The 27,119-nt window shown below is 35.2% G+C and overlaps 1 protein-coding gene across 3 annotated transcripts; it reads right to left on the bottom strand.

The window, feature by feature from the left end:
* Positions 1-1,083: 1,083 nt before the first annotated feature.
* LOC145664251 (UDP-glycosyltransferase UGT5-like) lies at positions 1,084-26,675 on the bottom strand. 3 transcript variants are annotated; one of them, XM_081730753.1, is made up of 5 exons: positions 26,402-26,675; positions 18,898-19,735; positions 15,854-16,076; positions 8,557-8,776; positions 1,084-2,072 (listed from the first exon to the last, which is right to left on the bottom strand). In XM_081730753.1, the coding sequence occupies exons 2-5, from the start codon at positions 19,720-19,722 to the stop codon at positions 1,766-1,768; spliced, it is 1,575 nt and encodes a 524-aa protein (XP_081586879.1). In that variant the 5' UTR covers positions 19,723-19,735; positions 26,402-26,675; the 3' UTR covers positions 1,084-1,765. The 3 variants fall into 3 exon arrangements, with proteins under 3 accessions (XP_081586879.1, XP_081586881.1, XP_081586880.1); XM_081730755.1 differs by lacking the exon at positions 26,402-26,675 and adding an exon at positions 25,170-25,304; XM_081730754.1 differs by lacking the exon at positions 26,402-26,675 and adding an exon at positions 24,514-24,666.
* Between the last annotated feature and the right edge of the window lie 444 nt (positions 26,676-27,119).

Raw genomic sequence — 27,119 nt, 5'->3', positions numbered from 1 at the left:
ATCAATTTTCGTTTGCAATATTTGTTACCATAGAACGGAAACTGTAACAAATAGCGACAAATGGTTTTCTGCATCGATTGAGGGCCTGAAGAGAACATATCACCACAACCCATAGCACTCTAACAAAATTGGTAGTGGTTGAAATTTACTACAACAGCTTGTTTTAATACCGGTACTGATTTCTATGAACTAAAGTCGGTACAAAGGTGCTTTTTTCAAAACAAGTAAGGAAAGAAAAGAAATAACTTGAAATAACTTGTTACACAGAGTTGTGTATTTTGCCCTAAGAAGTTCACCAGAAGGCGTGCAAGTGACCTAGAAATGACACGCATCTCTTTAAGGAAAATGTTACTGGATTTGAAGTTTTTTTTTTTTTTTCGACAAACCTTTGTTGCACGAATGCGATCCAGACTGGCGTGTTGAGTTCTGTGAGTGGTTTCTCATTCGTAGCGAAGCTGACAGACTTCTAGAAACGAATTCTGTGGACAAATGAGGCCTCATTCAAGATGAACGGTCGCGTAAACAGTCATAATTGTGTTTAATGGAGTGATACAAATTCACATGAAATTGTGAAAGCTGGTGTCACTGTTTGGAGTGGTGGTTTCATACGACCATTGTTTTCTGAAGGAACTGTTACCAGTGACACATATTTTCAGATGTTGTAGGAAACTGTCATTCCAGAACTTGAAAATAACCCTTGTTACGAAAACATTCAGTTCACGTGACAACACAATGGATCACCGCCTCACTTTGGTATTGTTGTTAGCGATTTCTTGGATCAACATTTCAATGAATGGATTGGTCGTCCTGGTACAAGAGATTGGCCACTTCATTCATGTGATCTCACACCATGCAACTGCTCTATGTAGGATATTGTCAAAGACGAAGTGTTTTCCGGCCAACCGCAAGATTTGAATTACTTGAAACAGCTAATCCAACAATCATTCGAGAGATTGGATGCCAATTTTCGGTTATGTCATGGTATTTCCAAATCAACGTTGAAGACAAATATCTTGTGCATTAAACATGGAGCAGACAGTTTGAACCGTATCTGTAATCTGTAAGTATAATAAAAATTGTCAATTCAATTAGCTTATTTTATTTTATTTGCTCACAAATTAGGGAAAGCGACTTTGTGCCCACCCTGTATGTATATATAGAACAAACGATAATTCTTTATTCACTTATTTTATGAGAGCACGCGAACTTTCAATACAGTGCGCAACCTAGAGGATTATATATATTTGCATATTCTCAGTGGAGTCAGATGTGTGGAAGACATTACATTCTCGACCGACAGAAAACAAAAAGGTTCATTGCAAAATTGGTGACCTCGACATGATATGAACATCTCCCTTACCATTTTAAATCAAATTTTCTAGTATATCTAACCAAACAGATTGTTACCAGATCATATTACTATATAATCTTTTCTTATTTCTTATTTATTTTAAGTAGAAAGGAAATTATCACAAAACAAAACATTACAACTCATTATTTAAATAACGTTTGTTCAAATAGCGAAAATAATTGTTAATTTTATTGGTAGGTAAAAAGAGATTCACAAGAGGATCCAATGAGGACTATTTATGACAATATTATGAAAATCCCGAGGTTGGAGATGAGATCCGAATCCTCTTTAATACATATACTGAATCTTAAGAAATAATAAAAAAAAAGTGTAAATAGTTGTAAGTTGTAAAAAGTTATATAAAAACAATAATACTAAGAGTCTCTTTTTATTATTTCTAATACAACTTAATTATTAATTTTGCTTTTTCTTTAAATTTTTTGGTTTTATCTTGGCATTAGTAGATTTACGGATCAAGTTATTATAAACACATTTAAGTAGAGTCGTAATTATCGCTAGCAAAGTCACAATAACAAGGCTCAAGAAACCAATGACATCTAGCAGAAAGTACTGGTACCACATAAGATCTTGAGATGCTGATTTCAAGTGAGGAGCTCCTTTGTGCCGTATAACATATTCTGTCCAAAATACTGCTTCTTCCAAAGGTGTACGTGGCTGGTCCTTATATATTTTTGACAACCGTTGTGCATTTTCTCGATATCTGAAAAGTTAATGCGGTTTACATTATAAATATGTGACATATATAGATATGGGTGTGTATACATGTTGGACAAAAAATTGAAGATAATATACAATATATCTAAATACATTTTATGAAATGAAAGAAAATGATACAAAAAAGGACAATAAGAAATCTGTAATAAAGTTTTAAGTAACACAAGAAACATGACAAAATTTGTCAAAAACAAATGAGATCTGATTGCAACATTGTTCCCACACTATGTATGAATTAAATGACCATTCAAAAAAAAAAAAAAAAAAAAGTTAACATCAACGTAGTCACTGAATAAATATTAAACTATAAATCCGTTGCATTTTGGATTGTAATTATATATAAATGAATTATTTAATAGAAATGAGGTGAAAACGTTACTACGAAATATAAATAACAAATACGTTATATATATTAATATAAATAATAATTACTGCACATCTGATGATAAAGACAGTCACTTGAATTTGAAGCATCAGTTATAATAATTGAAATATTGGCGGAATATCAAAAGTTTAATTTATTTACTAGAGATAACTTCATAATCATATTCAATATATAAGATATATACGTTATACACACTTTCGCTATACTTCATTAGAAACGGGAGCACAGTGGATTAGTGGTACATTGCTCACCTCTGGTACGACGCCTTACTGGTTAGATTCCGGCCATTCGCGTTTGGCGGCCAACATCGTGTTCGTGAGTTTTCTCGGAGTTGTCCCGTTTCCTCCTACATGTTCATTCCATCAACTATTTCATAATCATTCGCTTTCATTAATCATCTGTCTCTTTTAGGCTGAGGACATAAAACTAGATATTTATTTTATTTTATTTCATTTTAAGCAGTTTTAGCTTTTCAGTCACATTCAAGAAGTGACAGTGGTTGGACGAAACCGTTAATTATCTACAAATGTTTAGGATGCTTATAAGTAAGATTTTAACTATCTTATTCACACTTTCGCTACTATTTCATCAAATAGCCAGGGAAGAAGTACATAGAAATTTTACTCCTTGTAAGATATAGGAGCCAGTGGCGTACGCAAAAGACGTTTTGGAGTTTAAACTCCACTTGAGCAAGATAAGGAAAAATAAACATTTTATATATTAAATTATACACAAAAAATTACCCGCGCCCTAAAAATATTTGAGATTGAGTGTCTGAACCCCTCCTCTTTCGTTTCAAGAATTTCTGCGTGCGTCACTGGTAAAGTAACTATGGATAAGCAATTAAAAGTGAATATAATGAAAATAAAATTTGTAGATGGTAAGGTAATGATGGTAGAAATCACAGGAAGAAAAGGTTCTAGTGATGGTAAAATATACATACAAGACGAGCCACTTCGTATACAAGAAAGAATAAATTGTAGATAGGGAGAAAAGAAGCACACTCGTAATTGTAATGCATGAATTTAATGCTGTAGCAGGAGAATAATAATAAGGCAATATAATAATAGATAAATATGACTTAGGTGAAAGAAATGATAGAGAAGATAATATCAACTACCAAAAATAAGAACATAGGGTAAATACTGAAAAAGAGAAACCTATGCTAATTGAAGAAAAGAAAGAACTGTTTTCAAAAGATACAATATGTAACTCGTTTTCGGTGTTAAAAATGTTTATTAATGTTTCCAACTATGAAAATAACAATATCATCAATGTTACTCATGCCATAAATTTTTAATTATTCACTTACCATTAGACATTACCGTTTTCTGATTTTAGAATGAAGTAAAAGAAGGAAACGGTAATTTCCTAATTAAACTGTGGTAACTGAATAACGTAAGTAAATGCAGTTTTACATTGGATGGAAGGTAAAAGGGAGTAAAGGCTTTTACCCTTCATCAAACGTAAAACTATCTTTACTTACGTTATTCAATTTTACCTCAATAAATACTGATCACTACGAATTTACTAACACTCAACAGTGAACTGACATTTAACAGTCAATACTTACTACATTGAACTACAACCACCAGCAGCTGAAATCAGATTCTAAGTTTGCTAATGAGATTTACGTGTGGGAAGTAACAGAACGTAACACGAATTACTGGCGAATCTATCAAAGTTGATATTAGTTAAGCCATAGAATTTTACACCATAGACAAAAACCAAAGTTGCATAAATTGACATAGAATTTTACACCATAGACAAAAACCACAGTTGCGTATAGGCGCCAATTTTAAAATTTTGCCAATAGTAAAAATTTTCAAACTTTCATTTAAAGAAAAAAAATGATCCCTTATTCCTGCCGTTTACGATTCGCTATGCCACTGGTTGAGCAAGGACCAACTTCCAGAACCACTCGTCAAACAGGATCGTTTCGAGTATAGTCATGCTCTAAATGTGGTGGAACAACAAGGATGTAATTTACTTCGAGTTTGTTCCTTACGGTCGTACCATCAATGTCGACATGTTTTATTTCGAACAGTTGGAGCGGATGTATACTGCACTTCGCCAAAAAAATATTCTGGAATGGTGAAACGAAAGCGCGCCCTACTGAAACAAAATATAAATAAATGAAAAGAAACAGTTTAAGATCCTACGATTACTCCCTTTAAGCTAAGGGAGGCGGATGATTAAGGAAACAATGATGAGGGAAGAAATTGTGCAATGAGATTGTGGGAAGAAATGAGAATACCCTGAGAAAACTCACGAACATAATGATGATCATCACAAAACAGAATAACGCAAAACCATATTTTACTCAAAAAGTGCAAGGAATAATTTAAAACTTTGTAGCATCAAACTGATGACACACCCAGCATATAACTCTGCCTCTTCGGATGATGCCTTATCAACCAGCAGGAGGTGGAAATAGGAGTCCCAGACTTCTTTGTCCCACGTAGTATCGATGTGGAATGGAGATACTAACAGGAAGTTGGTTGCAGACAGTACAAAACAAAGGACTATACTTTGCTAACCTGTTTTCATTCTACTGTTATAAACGCAAGTACCTTGTGTACTAGAATATTGCAAGACTTACGACTCATCACTTCTTGTATTAAAGTGAATCACTTCTGTATCAAAATGAAAGTGACAACTGAAGGTTGCCAGATTCTTTAAGAGAAAAAAGGAAGATTTTATCAATATGTGATATCCGCAATTTACATAGAAGAAACACACATGAATGGGTGAAAACCACAACAATGTAAGTATATAAATTCTGTTTTCGAGAAAACATAAAATTTAAAGTTGGTTAATCCCATACATTTCTTAAGAAAAGTGAATTTGTAAACAATTATATCTGCAGCAAATAACATTATTCTGCCACACGAACTTTCTAGAGTGTAGTTGTGATTTATGAAGTTAACTCAACTTTGACAAAATGTTACTTATAACGTAATGTTAATTTTCACCCATTCATATATGGCTCTACATAGTAAAACATAATGATTTTAATTGGGAACTGGAACATTTTATGTTAGTATCGAGACAATGATATATATAGTATAATGATCGATCGAAACCGCGATATAATCGAGATGGGGTTGACAGATGAAGGGTAAGATGCTAAAATCGAACTATTCTTGATAGAAAATCTGTTGCATTTTTTAATCTGAATACTAAGTTATATCGTTAGATTGTGTTGTGGCCATTGTGTGAAAAAAACAGTTCTTGTCTTTCGTTTTTTCTATACTAACTTACAAAAACATCATAAAAGTATTCACGACTATAATTTCTTTGTTGTATTCAGAAAAACGGAAGAAATCATTTTACGAGGAAAATTAAAACGTATAAAGCAAAACAAGGCAGAGAAACGTAAGATCTAGCAATTCTACAACTGAGGATCGTAATATATGCCTCTCAATTTGCGGCAAGTAATCTTTTATTAATTGCAGAATTTTTATACTTATGGTAATGAATTACTTTAAGGGGGGCAGACTACCAAAAGTGATAAAAAGCTAACCATTTTTCTTTTGCCCGTGTTTCATAAGTGAAAAGATGATGAAATGTAACTTAACACAATAATAGATAATGTTATTCTACACCCGAAAATAGGAATCGGAAGAATTTTCAGTATTGCCATCCATAGAAGTTACATTGTGGCCAGAATATGAATTACCCAAAAATCTAAGTTAAAGCAGCGACTAGAAAAATGAACTCAACAGTAATTGATGACTTATCATGTCTTGGCTTCTTGTTACCTACTTTCAAAGTAATATTTGTATGTATTTCGTAATAAACAGTACTAAATAAATAATTCAGTAATAATCTGTACAAAATAAATACAAATATTATTTTAAAAGTAGTTAACAAGAAGCCAAGACAACATGATAAGTCATCAATTACCGTTGAGTTCACGGACTACAGAATATTTAAGTGGGCCTTGGATGAATCAATAAAGATCCTTCAATAATAATAAAAATAATACTAATAAAAACGGAATCAGAACTGGCTATGCACAATGTATGTAATGCTGACACTGACACTCCCTTCAATGCACAAAAATGCTAACTACACTTTGGCAACTTTGACACTTTGATTATGAATTTTTGAATTTCAAATGTAACTGACAAAATGAAATTAAAAAAAAAAAAATCTTCGTAGGTTCAATGAGAATGATAAAGAACAGGCTTCCTATTAAAATGTAACTACAATCAAATGCAGAACAATAGTTAGACCCATTTGAGGCCTACATATGTTTGACTGACGATAAAGAATAGAATCTGATGAAGTGATAATGTAAGCACTCCATCTTACTACTAAGTTACTTTATATGAAGCTGGTAAGAAATGTTAAGGACAGATCTCACGAAATTTAAGTTGAAATTCCATTACTTAAATTTGAACTAATTTATAATTCTTTTTTAAAAAATATATTTAATCAATCATTTATGGTATAGTCCCAATTATATGATCAAAGCAATCATATCAGATTGCTTTCTGCTCTATAAATGGCTCTTGTAGTGGCGAGACTGTAATATTAGATGCGCACAACCCTCACCGCTAGTCTAATGGCTAACGTCTGTGCCTGTGATTCACGTGCTCCCAGGGTCAATTCCCGGTGGCAAATCCTTGAAATTTGAACGCATTATGTCGATTTGGATTCTACCTTAAGCAGTAGCTCTACGTCTCATATAGCTACCTTTGACGCTGAATAGGACGCCAAACTTCAACGAATAATATATGCACACAAGAGAAATGTTGAAACGTTCAAATTCCTTTACAAACAAAAGAAACGAATCAAGAAGGAAAGAGGAAACGACAGTGAGTTCCAGTACACAGAAATGGTGAGATTCAGTAAACATAATTCTCAATGAAAGTATAAGAAAGGATTAAATTTTGATCTTTCTGTAGTTATGGGGTTAGCTTTTATGCCTTTGATGCGGAAAATCAGGGTTCGGTTCTTGGAAGGAGTCATATAGTTCGGATTCCATGTTAAGCTGTAGATCCATGTCTCATATAGCCTAGGAGTTGAAACGGAATTCCAAATGAACCGAAAAAGGATAAAACTAAATACTTCTTTACAAAGCACGATGGGAAAGTTCAAAATGTAAAGAAATGCGACAACTAACGTGCAACTAATACACTTTGACAGTGTTTTACAAACAGGAAGTTTCGTTTGATTTTATATTGCCAATTTGAGGTAGTAATATAAATGCTTGGAGGATTTATGGTGAATTTAGTTTGAGTTCTACGAGATAATAAGAGTAATTGTATGTACTGCTCGTGTATCAAAAAGTGTAATGTTCTGGAAAAACACATGAATATATTAGAAACAAAATTAACTAACTTATTAATTATATCCATGATCAGAATATGAACCCTATTACAAAGAGGTCCCATGTTTATGCAAGTTAACATACTTTCTTACCTCCTTACATATAACATCGACGAGAATGTCTTTAGTTTGTTGTTATTTCATAGTAAACGACAAAAGAAATCGAGAAAATTCTTAACAGATTATTTTTCGTCACATTAAAAAATATTGGAGGCCGACACAGAGTTAAATTAGATTAGATTTGATTTTGGGTTTACCATCCCTTTCAGCAGCGAAGCTATATGAGACGTAGACTTACAGCTTAACGTGGAATCCGAACCACATGACTTCCAGCTGGGAATCAAACCCGGATCATTCACGCCAAGAGTGCGTACGCTAACCGCTTAGCCATGAGGAAGCTCGGCATAGAATTAAAGGAAAGAGATATTCCTGATAATATCAGATCTGACGTTGTTCATCAACTTCTTTCCTCTTTAGTATTTCTATTCTACGGAATCATTTAGAACAGATTAATGAATAATCACTAAGTGTTACCACTGTTATTTAAACTATTGATATTAGATTAAGTTTATTTTCTATTTTGTTAAATAGAAAAAACTAACACCTGTTAAATTTATCAGAAAAGAGGGGAACGAGAATTTTGACGATGCAAATCTAATTCTTATGCAGATATCCTGCTTGTATTAGTAATTGGTGTCTAAATTTTGTTGATAAAGATATAAAAACCTGATAGGCATGTAGTTACCTTGTGTCTTGAAGCATTTTTTTGATAGCTGAGAGAACTCCTTCCACACTTAATGTCTTCAGCGAAAGCATCTCAGCGAAGCCTGATCTAACAGATCTTTTTAAATTCAATTCCTGATCGCCGTAGAAGGGAACTCCCAGTAATGGTACTCCATGGTAAACGGCTTCTTCAGTGCTCAGAAGTCCGCCATGAGTAAGAAACAGTTTCACATTTGGGTGGGCTGAAAATCATAACTGAATCTTAACAAGAGAACAGTTTATCTCTTCACATTTTTTAAATGGTTAATATATTAATTAGAGATCGGACACTATTCAATTTATTATATTTCTTATTGCCATGTTATAATCACAATTAGTACGAATAATATATATTATGTCAAATATGAGTGAAATAAATCATTAAAAATAAAATTTACAGTTACTAGATCATAAAAGTCAATAATAGGATACATTACAATGTATTTTTTAAAAATATACGTAAATATGTAACTAACCTAAATTATGATAATTCAATAGTGCAGTGATCCATTTAACATTCATCAAGACCAAAACAGGAAAATATATACCTAACCTCAAATTAAGATCCAAAATTTAACAACCTCATGCTACTTTAATTTATTTATTTATAAAACGAAATAATCATGTAGATTAAAATTAAAATTATGCAGGGCTAAGTTGAGATTTAAAATTCCATGAACTAAATCAGAAAAAAAAAAAAAAATTCAAACAAAAAATCCTCAAAATTCTATTCTCCTCGATTATTCCCTATCCCTCAGAAGACTGAGACATTCACATTAGTACATTATCTGCGTTGTTCGTAATCATCAATAACGCAACACTTCAGTACACTCACTCTGTTTCCAAGATTATTTTTTTAATCTGTGTGAATTTGTTTTTAACTCTTTATTTATTTACTTTTTTTACGTATATTAGTATTTACTTTTACAATTATTTAACTTTTAATTCTGTATTATTTCATATTACATTCAAAATATATATTTATTATTATTATTGTTAATTTTATCATTAAACTTTATATGTACGTATGCTTTCATTTTATCCCTAATGGCAGTATAAAAATAATTACTTCTGCTCTATTATTTCTTCTCTCTCTTGCACTTTTCCGACTCATCCGTTATATTAGTATTATCTTATTCCACTAAAAAGTGTGTGCTTTTATCCTTGTAACACAATTACGATATCTTGCACTTTAACATGATGCCCACTTGAACGTTTCAAATTACTTCTTTTTACTTTTTGGTTGATTTTGTGCACATATCTGATGAATGATTTGGCGAAAGTACTTTTTCTACACCTATTTTGGTAAGTGCTAAGTTTCGGCAATTTTCTGTTAAGTAAATCAAAAATATATATAAAATCAAAAATCAAACAGAAAAGTTATAACACATACATAAATTAAATTAAGAACTTGCGCTGGCCCTTCATCAAATATAGGAGAGAGAAAAGTAAGAAGAAACGCTTAAGGAAAAAGTGGTAATAAAGGACTACTGGTGCCATATTACAATTAATTTACATCATATGTTATATTACCCCCCTCTCTCTCTCACTACTGTTCGACTCCAAACAGTACGTCTGCTAAGTAAAGAGAGCATAAGCCGGTATATGTTTCCCTTTACTTTCATATAAATAGGTTTCCCTTCCTTATTTATCTTTGATCTATTTGTTTTTTAAAGTTTCTTCTTTCAGAAGCTTAAACAAAACTTGCAATTCTCTCTTTCACTAAAGTATTTATAAGTCAATGCAAAATATAATCATTGGAAATTCCATATGCAACTTACGACTTTTGGACCCAAAGGAAGTAAATGAACAACATACTGACAGAAATATATTGTGCTTAACCTGTCCATTGTATTGGTAAAGGACAGGATCTCATTAGATGATAATTCAAGTAGATTCCCACTTACTCATAATTTTGACGTAAATTTACTTGGATCTTACATTCTAGTCGTCCCCGTCACTCCTAATTTTAACATGCCAGAGACGGGAGCGGTCTTTTAAGAAAAGAAAAAGCATGAAGTGAGTGAGTGAGTGACTGATCAACGCCCAGACCAAACTGCTTAAGCTAAAAGCTTGAAATTTTGACAATGCTTAGGACTTGTGACGAAAGGTACCATTAAGAAAGGACTTTTGGAAATTCAACGAGAAAGGGGAGAAAACAAAGGTAGCTGTAATAATAGGAAAATGGCCTCCGAATCTTTAAAGGATAGAAACATGAAATTTGTTATATGGACTTACCATTTAAAATAACTAGACACATGTTTCACAGATTTTTTTAATATTTCCTCTAGAATGGAAGAAAAATATGTGGGGGTTACAATTACTATAACAAGATGACCATGTCTCGAAGTTCTTTAAGCTTAGTTACATGAAATTTGATATTTGATACTTACATGAAATTTGATATTTCATTTAAATAATTAAAGACTTGTTTCACTGTGTTTTTTTTTAATATTTCCCGTAGAAGAAACAGAAAAAGTGGCGGAAAAAAAGGATGGGAGTAATAGGCGTCTCTGGCATGTTAAAATTAGGAGTGACGGGGACGACTAGAATGTAAGTAAGATCGAAGAAAATTTACGTCAAAATTATGAGTAAGTGGGAATCTACTTGAATTATGATCTAACGATCCTCGTACTACCTTTACCAATACAATGGGCAGGTTAAGGACGATATACTTCTGTCAGTATGTTGTTCATTTGCTTCCTCTGGGCTCAAAAGTCGTAAGTTGCATATGGAATTCCCAATGGTTATATTTTGCATTGACTTATAAATACTTTAGTGAAAGAGAGAATTGCAACTTTTGTTCAAGCTTCTGAAAGAGGAAACTTTAAAAAATAAATAGATCAAAGATAAGTAAGGAAGGGAAATTTATTTATATGAAAATAAAGGGAAACATATACCGGCTTATGCTCTCTTTGCTTAGCAGACGTACTGTTTGGAGTAGAAAATTTGAGTTCTAGATGTTTGTACTTAGGTTTAGGGCAGAAATGATGAAATTATTTAATTCATGAATTCAACATATTTTTTTTTTTCCATTAATGGTAGGCTACTTGCCACAAATTTAAGTTTACATACAATGAGGTTGTTAGGTAACTTCTTCTTAACATAGGAATTACACTTTTAATACTATCCATTAATTTAATCTTTCTCTACCTTCCTTTTCCTTCTACCCTACCTTCTACGTCATTCGGAATATAATTTCTTTCCCCACAATGTCATAATATATTTTTAATTACTTCTAATTATTATTATTATTATTATTATTATTATTATTATTATTATTATTATTATCATTATTCCTAATACCCTCATTAGTTCATTGCTACTAAGCTTTACGTTCATCTCAAAGTACAAATTTCGGAAACTCGAGTATTTTTGTTGGCTTCTCGTAATGCTACGTCCCTGCCTCTTACAATGATACTCTTCATCCAAGTACTTTTAGTAACTTTTCATTCAGCGACTCACATGGTATGCTTCATCATCATCATCATCAATCTTCGTTAATAATAATACCTAGCATGAGCGCCGACTACGTGGGTGTTCCGGGACTCCAGCATCAGAAAAAAAATTAAATAAATATTTCACACTTGCCATTATATATAAAAAAAAAAAAGTTAAGAAATTAAACGTTAAGATGGAAGTTATTTCTAACCTCTAAGACATAAATTGTTTGTTTCAAATGTGTTTGTGCAAAGGCAACCAAGCAACACACCTAAGTTAGTCAGTTTGTAGTTTATGTTCACAACAAAATCTTTGCATAGTTTTTTATGCAATACTATTAAGATTATTTGCTTTTATGAAGATTTTTTCATTTTAATTTGTATGAATGTGGTATTTTCTTTTAGTAACGTGTTGATAATATCATTGCCTATTGCAATCATTGGGCATTATGTCAGTTGTTTAAAGTATACACTTAATGTTACATATGTTGAGAATATTCATTACAGTAACTTATCCTTAAGCTTGGATCCGCGCTTGCACAGCTCTTTATGACAGTGTTCATAAAATATTTTAACTAAAAGGAAATCAATCAAAAAATAACGAGACTCCCTTGAAAACATATAACACGTCCCGCCATTGATATACACTCACATAAATTTTGGAAAGTCGGCGCCGTTGCTACCTAGTATTGCAAAATAGGTATCTATTCTACTGCCTTGCTCAAACGTCTATTACAGCCTTAATCATCTAGCCACCACTGTTTTAATTTTTTTCATGTTTTATTTTCATCTCATATTATTTTCAGGGCCTTTCCTTATGTTCTCTGGTTTCATCGATTCAAACTCTGCAATAACAACCATTTCATCATTAGTTCTTTTACCTTCTACAATCAATATCTTCCCTAATCAAACTCTTCTTCGTTACTCTTCTAGATAGTACTCGTAAATAACGTTACTAGGAGGCAAAATGTTTATCAAATACCTCTTCCTATTTCACCATCCTATATCATTTCTAGTATTCTAATTTTAAAGGCTTGGTTCATATATAAGTTTTTACCGAACCTTTGATCTTTTATTCCAAGTTTCTTTAATATCTTCATCCAAATTACCGAGGAAAATCAATTAAAACGCTTTTAAATCAACGAACACTACATATAGTTCCTTTCTCCCATTTGTCTAAATCGCTTTCAGCTATTTTACTCAATGGAAGCTAATTGCAGTTGTGTGCTAGGTCTCCTTTCAAATTAAACCCTTCAACTTCCTTTTCATGGTCCACAGAATCTCTTTCATATTCAAACCTCAATCTTTGCTGTGTGCGACCTGAAAATAAGATACTGATAGAAGTGCATTTTACTTCACTTTATATACATTTCCCGATTCACGTGAAATACCTATCAGCTACCGTAAATGGAAGGTTGATCGTAGTGTCTGTAGAGGGCATGTGTTAGCAGTACTCGCACAAGACGAGCGTAATTAATGTGATCACATTGTGTGTTTTAAATTCTTGAATGACGTCAGCGAACGCCTATTGTACAACTAAGTGTCTTCGAGAGTAGTAGCTGTAGCCGTATACTGAGACCATGAAAGATGAGTAAACGTTCCGCTGAACTGCCATTAGCATGGGTCATGACGACACTGGTCCATCGATGGTATACACGATCGGTAACAAAGAGTTCTCACTACCAACGTGCATATCGAAAAATGGATCATTTGGGTCGCTCTAACTGACAGAACTAAGAGCAATGTAATAAGAGCTACCATTGTTCCTATGAATCATACGAACACTAAACAATCAATTGTTGATTGATCTACCGTCCTGTTTTCTTTTCGCATGATTACGCCTATCAGCTATTCATCGCCAAAAACGTTTTGGTGGTATCGGGAGAGATTGCAGTGACAAGCCAAATGGAAGATTTTGGTATTAAGTGATGAGCGTAGTTTTTGTTTTGAACATAGTGACGGACCTGTGCTCGTATGTAAACTTGCAGGCGAACAGAAAAATCCAGCGCGTTCCCATGTATTATATGGTACCCATAATTAGTAAGAGAGGGGCGATAAAATAAGCTACATATTCGCCTTCTTTCAAGTGAATATTACTAATATGTCGTACGTTTCTGGTGTTGTCAATACTATCCTTAAAGCTTATCTAAACAATAATCTTCATCCGCACAACGCACGTCCCCATACCGGGAAGTGAACCCATCACCCTTTACCCGGATTATTCCTCCTCCTCCGGCCTGCTAGGTCTCCGAACCTAAGCCTTATCGAGCACTAGGGAACATGGTGGGACGGCATGATGGACAGTCGGGCCCAGCAATGACCATCTCCCAGACAGATAAACAGCATCTGTAAGACCAGCTACGCATCTGAACTGTTGCCTGCGTGGCTGCTCGGAGTAGTTATACGTGCTATTAAGGCAAGTATTGTAATTTTTTTAACAATCTGTATAACTTGTTTAGGAGTGCCATGTTGGGAACAGTACCATCTACAATCACTTTTTTCTTGTATACAATTCGGGCCAAGACCGTGAATTTCTCTCAGTGTTCTTAAGCGCATTTGCAGCTGGGTAGTTCTATAGCCCTGATATATTTCAATCTTTGGGTAGCAAAATCTTAACTTCCTGAAAGCAATCTTATGGTGACGCTCTTGATTTGATAAGAAATTTCGAATATTTTTTCTTCTTCTCCTGTATTCTTAATAAACTCAAAAGATATATTGTCTATCTTTTCGTTCTTCATTTCGCTATGTGATTTTGAACTTCTCCCTAGCATTCCTATTCCTTTGCCATCCTTGTTTATTTCGTTTTCTGTTTTAATACCTAAAATATAAAGATTATTCTTGCTGTCATTCGATTCCTCAGTGTATTCTTATCATCTTTAGTTTCTCTACTATCATAGTAGTTCTACCCCAGCTAAGCTAGTTGTTTCCCAGGACAAGAACTTGCCTTAGCGCGCCCCTAACCAACCAAACCAAAACGCTCTCCCAAATATTTGCCCAATTTCGCGCCTTCCCAATCTGGCGCACGGGGCACAAGCCCCGTTTGCTCCACTCTAGTTACGTCACTCTTCTACTCTTTTGTTTACATTAAATTTACCTTCATATGCATTATTCAAATTTCTCTATTCTTTTAAATTCCTCTCGTTGCATTTACTTCTATTGTATATTTTTGTGTTTTTGTAGATTCCCCTTCTTCATTCGCAGATCAACTTTCTATACATTCTTTTCCTTTTCCATTCTTCCTTCGTAATGAATTACAATCGTTACTGGTTAAGCAACGAGAAAAGTGTATGGCTGCAGACGAGACTACTGTGACTAACCAAGAAGTTTTTTTTTTTAATCTTTCTTTGAAAGTAGCACATGACGAAACAAATGTGGTGGTCGTGACTTCCAATGGAAGTTTGCTACAAGTTCTCAGTATGCAGCCAATTTTGAGCTATGCAATTGCTGCATATTAGCAGAACACTTAAAAATTATTTTCACAAGTCTCATGCAAAGGAGCCGCGCATTCTTGCTGCAAATTTATGAGGGGAATGCAGGTAAGAAGCGCAATCCAATAAATAAATAAATAAATCACTTTGACGCTAGTTGTACAGTCCACACAGGTAGTAATTCTACAAGATGGGAGGATTATACTTTCAAAATGATGTCATCAATAATACATGCTTCCAACTTACAGTTCTAAACAAAGACGCTAAAGATATTAAAATAATTTAAGAATTGTTATTCGATTATTTTGTTGTTTGCTTAAAAATAAAAGAAAGAAAGAAATTAATAAATGCACCATAAGGTATTGTTTCTTTACCCCTAATGTCTAATATTTTTGATATTAAATATTCTTACCTAAAATATCTTGCTGGGGCAACCATTTTCCTAGTTTCACATTATCCGGTTTTCCAGGAAATGTATCAGATTCCCACTTCCAAATGACACGTTGTTTGAGTTTAGAGAAAACCTCGAGAAAGATTTTAATCTTTTCCTCTGGTAACTGGTCGCTTCGGAGATTAGAACCCAAACTAAAGTATATAACACCGAACTCAGCTTCATCACAAAATGATTTGAGATCCTATAAAAGCAAGATGAAGAGATAATATCTACAGTAATATTATAAATAAATATAAATGGTGTTGTTATGCCCCACAACTGACCATAACAGCTTTGTTGGTATTTTGTTTATTTGTTTCTAATTTATCGTTTGCGAAAGTGCATGTTTGCTTGGGTTGGCTCTGAAGAAACATTCTGTGGCATCTTGTACAAGTTTAATGTCTACAAGTATTTTTATGTACCTTCTTTCGAACTCTTGATCTTTATAAACAGCATACAACAAAATTTTATCTTAGTGTTTATTTCTTCACTTATAATGCTATCATTGATTCGTTTTAGACGAAAGTGTACGTTAAAATACTCTTTCAATGACTTTATTAATTCACACGGTGAGTCATGGTTATTATCTCATCCCGTGCAATGTAATCGCAAAACCTTCATAATTTTCTTTGCCACCTCAAACCATGGAATGTATTAAAAATTTCCATGGTTTTCCAAACGCATTGGTGACTCAGTAAATTTTCGAGGGCTAATCGGCTCAGTGGTCCAATGTCGCCTTCGGTCGGCGAAAGGATGGTTGGGCCGAAATAAAATAAAAATAGTTACAAGTTAGATTGTCATATATTACATATATATATATATATATATATATATATATATATATATATATATATATATATATATATATATGAGTTCTCTAAATCAAATGAGATCGGCTAGTGATAATGCATTATCAGGAAAGAAATGGAACTGATCGTTATAGGAAGATTCGTTTGTCTTCGAACCTTGCTGAGTCACCACCACGTAAGAAAAAGCGCTGAAAATTTTATTTCAGATCCAAGTTTGGTGAGAAGGCTGTAAAGGTAACCATGAAGATTTGTGTTTAGTTGATTTTGAGTTTAACGTCCCTTTCAGAAGCGAGGCTATGGGACGGGACCTACTGATTAATATGGAATCCGAACCATATGAGCTCCTGCCGTTCAATACATTGCACGAGACGAGATGGCAAATATGACTCACTATGTGGATGAATAAAATTATTGAAGAAAAGATTTGAACTTACACTATTATCTAAAATTTATGAATTCCAACTTTGTAAAAATAAAACTCCTACGAGATACATTGAATAGTTATCAGAGTAAACCCAAGCAAATCTACGCTTTCAAAACAATAAATAAGAAACAACTAATAAAATACCAACAAAGTTGTTAGGGGCAGTTTCGGGGCATAACAGTTTTATTGAACTCCATGTAAATTTAGAAGGTGATTCTTCAGTTCGAATGGAAGAAGAAAGTTCTAATAAACATGTCAGAAAATTCCTACTTTCAAAGTTACAAACTTCCGAAAATGCTAAACATCACGTTTTAAAACGACCTGGCCTGAAAATACGAAACCTATCGCAAGCGATTCAAAGAATTACGCAGGAAGTAATACCCGCTGCATATAAATATCCATGTTATACAATCCTCTAGTACCCACGTAACGAGTACTCAATTAATACTTGAAAGTATAACCTTGTACCCAAACTAACTATACAATTCATTCCACTGGTAGTGGAGGATTGCAAAACAGATATTTGCGAGAGGTCCCATATTTTCAAGTCAGGATGTTTCACATTTTCAACGGTTTGTAACTCTGAAAAGAGGCACCTCTCGACCCATGTTTCTTAGTGTGAAATACCCATACCATCTAATTTAAGACACCGAGTTCGTTAACACTGTACATATACACAAGACTATTTATCGTTAATAGTAGCGAAATGAATCTAGCAATGTAGTACAAATGTATTATGTTAATTTCGCTACTTCCTATTCCTGTTATATTTACTCTTCTTATACACTGCTCAGCCAAAAATTTGCATCCATATTAGATATAATCTGAAAATCATTTACCCTTAATGATAGGTATGTCAAGGATACTGCTGGGTATTAATTTTGTTCTATTGCTTCTGCATTATCTTCTTCTACATAAACTCACTATGAGTTCAGATCACTAGAGCAGCGTTATGATGCAAAACTGTGACAACTCAACCCCAGGACCATTCCTATGGTTTTTCAACTAACGTGTGTTGATAAAGTCTCTTCGCAGTAGATGTAGGTATTTGTTATTGTGAGAAAAGTATTGAAACATGCAATTTCGTCCTTGTGTATACGTGTGTTATATGAATGTCTGAGTCAAACATGAACGAGACTAGACTTAACTTTCAATTCGGGGGCACAGTGGTTCAGTGGTAGAGCGCTTACCTCTGGTATATGGGGTGCCTGGTTCTATCCCCAGCCAAGTAAATTTGTGGTGGACAACATCGTGTCTGTGGGTTTTCTCGAAGTACTCCCGTTCCCTCCCAATTTTCTCATTCCACCATTTTTTTCATCATCATTCAATTGCATTAATCATCGTCTTCCTTAGCTTAAGAGGCATAATTGAGGGACATTAAACTGAGAGATTTTATTTCATTTCGTTTTAACCTTGAACTCAACATTGATATGCATAATAAAGATGGTAAGTATCACATTGTAGCCAGTTGTATCCACTGTAGAGAGACACTCTTTGAACACGCGTATGAAATCAAACAGTGTTACCTTAAGCTACTTTCTTTTCTCTTCAGCAAACGCTACAATGCAGGCACGTACACAGAAATTTATTTCGGGGGGTTCAAATTCAATATGATGAACTACTGTACACTGTATATTAAAATTTGTAAAATCATCCTAAAATTAGACTAAATTTACGAAAAAAAGTTCAGATTTCGGGTGGGGGGCCCTATCCCCAGGACTCTCATCCTGCGTACGTCCTTGCCATAAATTTCATTAAAAGTTTACTTTTACTCAAACATTTGTACTTACCTCTGGTAAAGGCTGAGGAGTTCGTATATGCATGCCTCCAACTTCTTTCATATTTGGCACATAAGGTCTTGGAAACAAAATGCTAAAATGGCTGTTCACAAACACCATACTAGTGTTCCTTTCCAACTCCCACAATGGAGGCAATGAATCACCAAAGTACCGTCGAGCAATACGATCTTGTTCTGGCATGTAATAAAATTTGCGTCCAACAAGTTCCAACGTGGTAAAAACAGTATTGGTGAGTCTTTCCATAAATGACATTCGATCACTCAACGGAAGAAGAAAATTTGGAATGTGCGAAAACATTTCAGGGTTGCCAACGCTTTCACTAGCCCAACGAAAAGCTCCCATAGAGCTAATGGTAATTACAGGAGCTTGAAACTTATGTGCAAATCCATAAAAACATTCATTGAAAAACACTTCCATTATTATTAAGTCAAATTTTTCATTAGATTTGATAAGAGCTTGTAATTCAGGCGACTTGAGCTCAACATCACATATTATGTTTCCTATTCTCCATAATGTTAAAATTTCTTGTGTTGCTGTCCTACCTTCTGAAAATATATCTCCGATCACTTCTGGCGTAAGGCTATTTTCCACAAATTCAATGTTGATGTCTTTGTAATTCGGCAATGGCTTCTTCTGTGGACAACTCGTGACAGATACTATTTCATGTCCTCTCCTGGCGAGTTCCGTCGTCAGTGCTTGATATACTATGTTGTGACTTTTGGCCGGCATTGGAAACAGAGCCAGTATCCGCGCTGATTGGCTACTCTGCACAACGCACAGGAGACACAAAATGTGCATTTTACGTGATATTCCCATTGTGTAAATTCAACTGAAAACAAACCAAAATGAATTGTATTACAGTTACGTATACATAAAGAAAATTATACTGAAAGCAAATTTTTAAACATGCAATCAATAGAAATTATTTCGGCACTTAAAAATATACGGGGTGTCTCAAAAGTCCCCTGACATAGGGTAACTGTTATTATCAGAGTTACAACAAAACATAAAGACGGAAACCATCTCCAACCATAATGTTTTCAATCTAAAGTAAAGGGATTTTATAAATCGGACGCGCCGTTTCGGCTATACACTCTATATATGCCCAATGTTAAATGAAAATGCAACGTTCCATTTACCTGGACCCACAACATAAGTGAATGAAGTTAGTGTTTGATATGAGGGCTGGCCATCTACACGTTAGCATAAAAGACAGAACTTCATTCACTTATGTTGTGGGTCCAAGTAAATAGCAACGTTGCATTTTAATTTAACATTGGGCGTATAAAGAGTGTACAGCCCAAACGGCTTGTACGATTTAAAAAAATATATATCCTTCACTTTAGATTGAAAGCATCATATTTGGAGACGGTTTCCCCTCTTATGTTTTGTTGTAACTCTGATAATAACAGAGTTACCCTATGCCAGGGGACTTTTGAGACACCCTGTATTAACTTAAAATACACTACACTTAATTACTTGGCCATTTAGATTAACGGGTACTTCAACAACTTCACAAACCCTTTTTAACACCAATGGATATTTAATAATGGTCTTCATTAGTGTATACGAGGGTCCTCGCAAAGGAAAATAGGAACGACGCAAGAATTCTGAAGTATGTAAATGGAAGATTACTACATACGTAAACGTTACATGTAGGGAGTTGGATGAACATACACATCTCCATCGATGTGACAGAAAACGTTCGTTTCATACGTGTTTTATCTCGAGTTACAACATTATAAACCTTAAAGTACAATTACAATTACGGATAAAGACATACCAGTGGCATCTAGAGTCCTTCGAAGCACTTTTCCAAAGAATCCACTATACACTACCACGATGTTAAAGGCGCCGAATACCCTTGGCTTTACTATGAACGAGTCTTCTGATTTCACGGCTCACTGGTGTAGCAATGTCTCGTATTCAAAAATGTATTTCACACAATGTTTCTCTAGTATGGGTACTTGGTTGAAATCGTAAGTGATACATCTTGCGAATATGGTGGGTGTTCGAGTGCTTCCAATCTCCATCTCGCTAGAAGATTCTGCACATTCTGTCTTATGGTCTGTCGTGTTGCCATGAAGGATGAGTGCATCGTGTAACTAGATATTCAGCGCGTTTCTCCTGAATAGCCAGATGTAGGTATCGTTGTAGGAAAGTGCATTCACAGTTTGGCAAGTGGGACGAAATGGAACAAATTATTTCATAATATTATACGCTAGGATGACCATTAACTTGACAGGGGAGGGACTCCGATGAAATTTCTGTCTGCGTGGCGAGCCTCGATGTCACCACTCCGCTCACTGGCGTTTTAGTTCTGGTTCATAGGCCCTGGTCCTGTAGCCTTAATGTGGAGTGAGGATTTTGCTAGTAGATTCTGTGGGAGACCAGTTCGAAGGCTCTAGATGACTCTGGCATGTGTTTCTCGGCTTCATCCACGATTGTAATTGTACTTATGATGATTTGTAATGTTGCAATTCGAGGTAAAACACGTACGAAACAATTCGTTATACTCATTTTTCTTATGCTATATCCTGAAGGGAATATTTATGTTCAAACAATTTTCAACCTGTAACGTTGACATATGTATTTACCTTCCATTTACGTATTTAAGAACTTCTTGCTTTATTTCAATTTTCGAAATTTAAAAAAAAAAAATAGTTACCGTAACTTTTGCACTGACCCGTGGACTATGGCTCGAATATATCAGAACTCACTCAACACAAGTACATGCTATGCATGTGTAAAGAATGTTCCTCAAGGTAAATCGATTTAAATTAGGCCCTGGACCCGAGGATCCAGAAATGGAATCCTGAAGTTTTGGTCTCGGGTCCATTCTATTTCTCTTTTAAGCATGAAGTTGTTGGATGCAGACGGTGACGTTCGAAAGCACCGGGTTCTCTTATCACATCGGTGATGTCAGAGATTTGGTCCGGAACCTGAGCTCCAGAAATCAGGTCCAAAATGTTGGGCTGAGGTCTCTTCTATTTGCCTATTAAACATAGAGTTGTTGTACGAGGATCGTGACACTCAGTAATGTCAGAAACCAGGCCCTAGCGTCGAAGCCCTAGAAATGGGATCCCCAAATTTTAGGCTCGAATATATTCCATTTCTCTTTTAACACTGCAGTGGTCGCGTAGCCCACTGGAACGGCATTAGTCGCGTGGAGGACAATAGTCCTCCATTTAAAATTTATTATATTTTACTATAATTTTTATGCAGTTAACGTTTATTGTGTATGAATTCCATGTCAATGGATTATTTAACTACTTTTAAATGAAATATTAACAGGATCTATTAAGATAATAAAAATAATAAATTGTAATAACAATAGAATTTACTGAAATGGTGAAAAAACGAACCGTCTGGAGGACTATTGTTCTCAACGCGACTACTCAAGTGTTAAACATGGAGTTATTGGATGCAGATGGTGGCGTTGGAAAAGTCCCGGTCTTCTGAACACAGCAGTGATGTCAGAAATCGAGCACTAGGCAGGAGGCCCCAGAAATTAGGCCCCAAAATTTTGGACTCAAGTCTTTTCTATTTACCTATTAAATATGTAGTTGTTTTGCGAGAGTGGTGGCGTTGGGGGCCGGGTCGTTTGAGCACAGCGATAATATCAGAAATCGGCTCCCTGGCCTCAAAGCCCCAAAACTGTGATCCCGAAACTTTGGGCTCGGGGCAATTCTATTCACCTATTAAACAAGGAGTCATGTGTCCGTTTGAGGCTTAAAAAAAGCTTAGCTTGGCAAAAGCAATAGTTTAAGTAGATTTTCTGAAGAATGAAGGAAAAGGATTCACTGAACAAAGTAATATTCCTCATTCACACCACAGATGCCTAAAGGCATTTAAAAACTTTAAAAAAATAAATCAAATGCAGTGGTAGTTATTGGTGCACCCCCTTCAAGAAATCCTGGATCCGGCCCTGGACACAACCCAAAAATTCGGAGCCAGGACCCGATTTCGTACATCATCGATTTCTTACAGAGCACCAGAACATTTCCGACGCCAGCACTCTCATACATTACTACATGTTTAACAGGTAAACAGAAGAAACTCTTGCCCAAAACTTCGGGATCTCATTTCTGGGGCCTCAGTCCCGGGTCCCATCTCTGACATCATTGCACCAATAGGTCACTGACTTTTCGAATGCCACTACCCGCGTCCAAAATCTTTATATGTAATAGGCGAATAGAGGGAATCAGAGCCCAAAACTTCAGGATTCTATTTCTGGGTTCTCGGGGCCAGGGCTCAATTTCTGACATCACTGCTGTGTTAAGAAGACACGGACCTTTCCAACCTCATCACCTACATCCAACAACTCTATGCTTAAAAGAGAAATAGAATGGACCTACTGGTAATAGGTATGGAAGAAAGGACCCTGGTCAAAACTTCGGGACCCCATTTTTGAGCCCTCATGGCCGGGACCTGTTTTCTGACATCACCACTGTGTTCAGGGGAATCCGGATCATTTCAACGCCATCATTTTCGTCAACCAACTATATGTCTAACACGGTTTCCCTACCGTAGAAGAATCGGCTCCATGCTCTTTCCAGCTATCGCGGCGGGGCTTAACAGAACTTAACATCCGTTTACGGAAACCAGAAGTAGTAAGAAATAGTGAAACTTTCGGTTTCACTATTGAGTCATGTGTAGTACTAATTGTGATAGACAACAAGAACAAAGGCGTCATTTCAGACTTAGCTTGAGGGGGACAAAAGCACCACCAACATAAAATTTTCATGTTTTGTTCTAGTATATTAGTAGACAATCAATTAAAATATATGTATACCTCAAACTCTTGGGGGCGGGGACAATTTCCCCCTTCTGCCCCCCTAAATGACGGCCCTGAACAAGAAAGTGTTTTTGATATAGAGTCAGCGCCAGTGTTTTTCATATTGTCCCTCGATTGCAGTTGGTAGTTATAAATCTATTATTTCCTGTTTCAATGTTGAATCCACATAGTTAGGAAATATGCCGTAGTTTCACAATTGTAAAACGCATGAAACTCACTTGTTTAATTAAAAATATATATTTATAGGTTCTTGGAAGAAAGAAGAAGAAAAAAAAGAGGCTCAAATCGAAATACGGTAAGGAAAGGAGTCTCTCCGGGTACAGTACTATCCCGGTTACCAAGGAATAGATTCAGCAAAAAAGGCAAATGTTTTGTATTTTATTGAGTAAGTAGTAACATGTAGCAGGCATTTTTACCACAAAAGTTGGAAACGTACGATTTACTTAAACCCTCAGGGAGAGAACATAGCCCTCCCTTTCCGCCTCCTGAGCTCCCTCGTGGCTAAGCGGTTAGCGTATACGCCTTTGGCGTGGGAAACCCGGGTTTAATTCCCGGTGGGAGCTCATATAGTCCAGTTCCCACGTTAAGTTGTAGGTCCACGTCTCATATAGTCTCGCTGCTGAAAGGGAGAAGCTAAACTTAAATAAACCTGAATCTCAATTGCCGACCCTTTTTTCTTGTCAATGGAGCTACGTGATATATCTGGTATCATAGTAACAGAGGAGGAACCTAAACAACCACAAAGCCGAACTTCAAAATAGGTTTAAAATTTATTAAACGTGTAAACACTACATTTTTCGTGTTCTTACAGGTCTCCCATCGCTTTCTCTTGTATGCATACTAAGCAGACATTATTTCAGGATTCCCGGGGGAACTTTCAATATACAAGGACAGAAAGCAGTACTGCGAAAATACTGCTAACCCACGTTGAGCACGACCGCAGGGAGATATGCCGCGCCGGGCAAGGTTCAAGAACATAGGTCTCCCTCTAGGTACACCATCCAGAGGCTAAGTTAGGTGAATTACGAAAAAGTAAATTATTTCAAACTATTGACTAACCAAAATACCACTTGCATAAAAAAAGAGTTCTCATAATCTACATTATAAAATAACAGTGAGGGGGCAAACCCCAACACATTTCAAATGTATATTATTTTAGAATAGTAGGCTATATGTTATTAGAAGAAATCCTTCAATGCAAGTGGAATTTTGATTAATTATAATTTCGAATAATTTATTCTGTCCTAATTCACCAACTTGCTCCAAAAAACAAAAGTAACTAGGATCATCAATAACATCAGACAATACAAAATAATATACCCACTGCGAACAATTGAATTTCAAAGAACACTATACTGTATACCAAAAAGAAAAAAAAAAACTTTTGTAAACTCCCAAACCCAAACACACACACAAACACAATAGAATCAAGAAATAGAGCACTCAAAGAAACTGTAAAATATACCCAGAACACACGAGGTGTAAAGCAATTATAACATATAAATAGTTCGACAGATTCATACAAGTCTACCGCCAATGTAAAATTCAACATCCACTCCGAATATGAAAACGCAACTGAATGGAGTTTTGAATATAATAAAACACAAACTAAAATAAAATTTATGCACGTTAAATCAAATATGTATAAAACAACAGATCTGTATGTGATTAGTGTGATTAAGTAAACAAACATGGTAGTGGACTGTTCAATGACAAGTTCAGTGTTCTTAGTTTGGGTAATAATATATTTAAACAATAAAAATCCTAAAACTGAAAGAAAATAACACACGCGCACACACACAAAATGAATAAGGAACGAAAAGGAACCAAAATAAGATACGTAAAATATATTGCATTCGTTTTATAAAGGACCTGTGTTCTAGAACCTTCTCGCCCCGACGGCGGGAATTTGCCCTGGGCAACCCCTTGAAATCACCAGTGAGCGACCGCCCATCTGAAGCAGAGTAAATGGAAATCATACGAGTAAACGCTATAACGTCTATTTTTAGGGATGTCGGGAATTGTTTCGAGTGACTTGAACAGGGAAGTCTGTTTCACGAACTGTAGACAGGGAACAGAAGTATGCTACTGCCGCCACATCAAACACCAACAATTAACATTCAGCTACTGAAATGTGCGACTCCGAACACCATCACAAAGTGTTGCCAGCGTGAGACAAAATCACTGGGGGACACCTGTCACTCACGCGCCTAACCTAGGGTTAAGCATTGGCGTCTCTGGCATGTAAAATTTGGGGGGGGACATCAAAGGAAATGATCTAACTGCTAGTGAGTATCTAAATAAATTAAATTAAAATAAAATATTGAATATTTCGTATTTCAAAATATTGGGGGGACGCGTCCCCCCGTCCCCCGCCAGAGACGCCCATGTGTTTAAGCGGTCTTCATTGGTCATTCCATTCTCAATTGGGTTGCAATTTACAATAGTCTTGAGCGGAAAATGTTGCCCCTTTCCTTGTGCTGCCATTGTTTACATACAAGCAAGGTTAATTCCAGCTTTATCATAATCTGAGTTACTGGTTATTCTTTAATGAAGTATGCACTCTTAAACATTTACCCGAATCAAGTCCATCTATCCTAATTGTATGTTATCAACTCATATTCTGTTTATACATGTTACGTAATATTCGCAGGAAAAGTGTCAGTGCACAGAATAAAGTGTTAGAATAGCACATACCTTGTCTTGACAGGAAAGTAGGAAGTGAAAGCGACAAGCTTCTCTTCGGTGCTTCCTCAGTGATCCAGTTTCAACATTCTTCATTTAACTCTCCTTATGTACTTACTGACACTGGATTTCTTTTGCATACTAAAAAAGTATTTTCACAGTAAACTTAAACAATAGCGGAAACTGATCTGAAAGGTTATTATTAAAAACTTTCTGTCAAAGTTACTTTGTAATTCTATCCGTCTCTTTCGTTCATCGGGGTTTATACGTTATGCGCATGCCTGTGTGTAGTCGTCTGCTGAAGATGTTCCATAGTAGCTAACTCAGTCATTAAAAATGTCTCTACAGAAGCAATGAAAATATCTCGAAGAAACTTACAGTGAAAAAGAGAATCGAAAAACTGTGCAACTAATAACCCAAAATTAATTAGATTTTCGAAAATTCCAAAGATTACTACCATTATTTATATTTACATTAATAATGTTAGTTTACAATTCATATTATTCATAAGAAAATAATAATAATAAAAAACACTGGTCAGTTCAGTGATATAGTAATAATGGAGATCACTAATACAGTGATGGTTTCAGACAATTTCTTCTGGGGGAGAGATTTCAGTACCGGTACGAAAGGGATTAATGTCTCGTAATACCAGATTTTGGTGTAGCCAATTCATCAAGAGACGGGATCAAGCTTCCAAATTCATATTATTTCACGTATTTTTATCAGA

This window comes from Thermobia domestica, chromosome 11 (assembly GCF_964235325.1).
Source record: "Thermobia domestica chromosome 11, izTheDome1.hap1.1, whole genome shotgun sequence".
Taxonomy (NCBI): domain Eukaryota; kingdom Metazoa; phylum Arthropoda; class Insecta; order Zygentoma; family Lepismatidae; genus Thermobia; species Thermobia domestica.
This window is presented reverse-complemented; position numbering and strand designations above follow the sequence as displayed.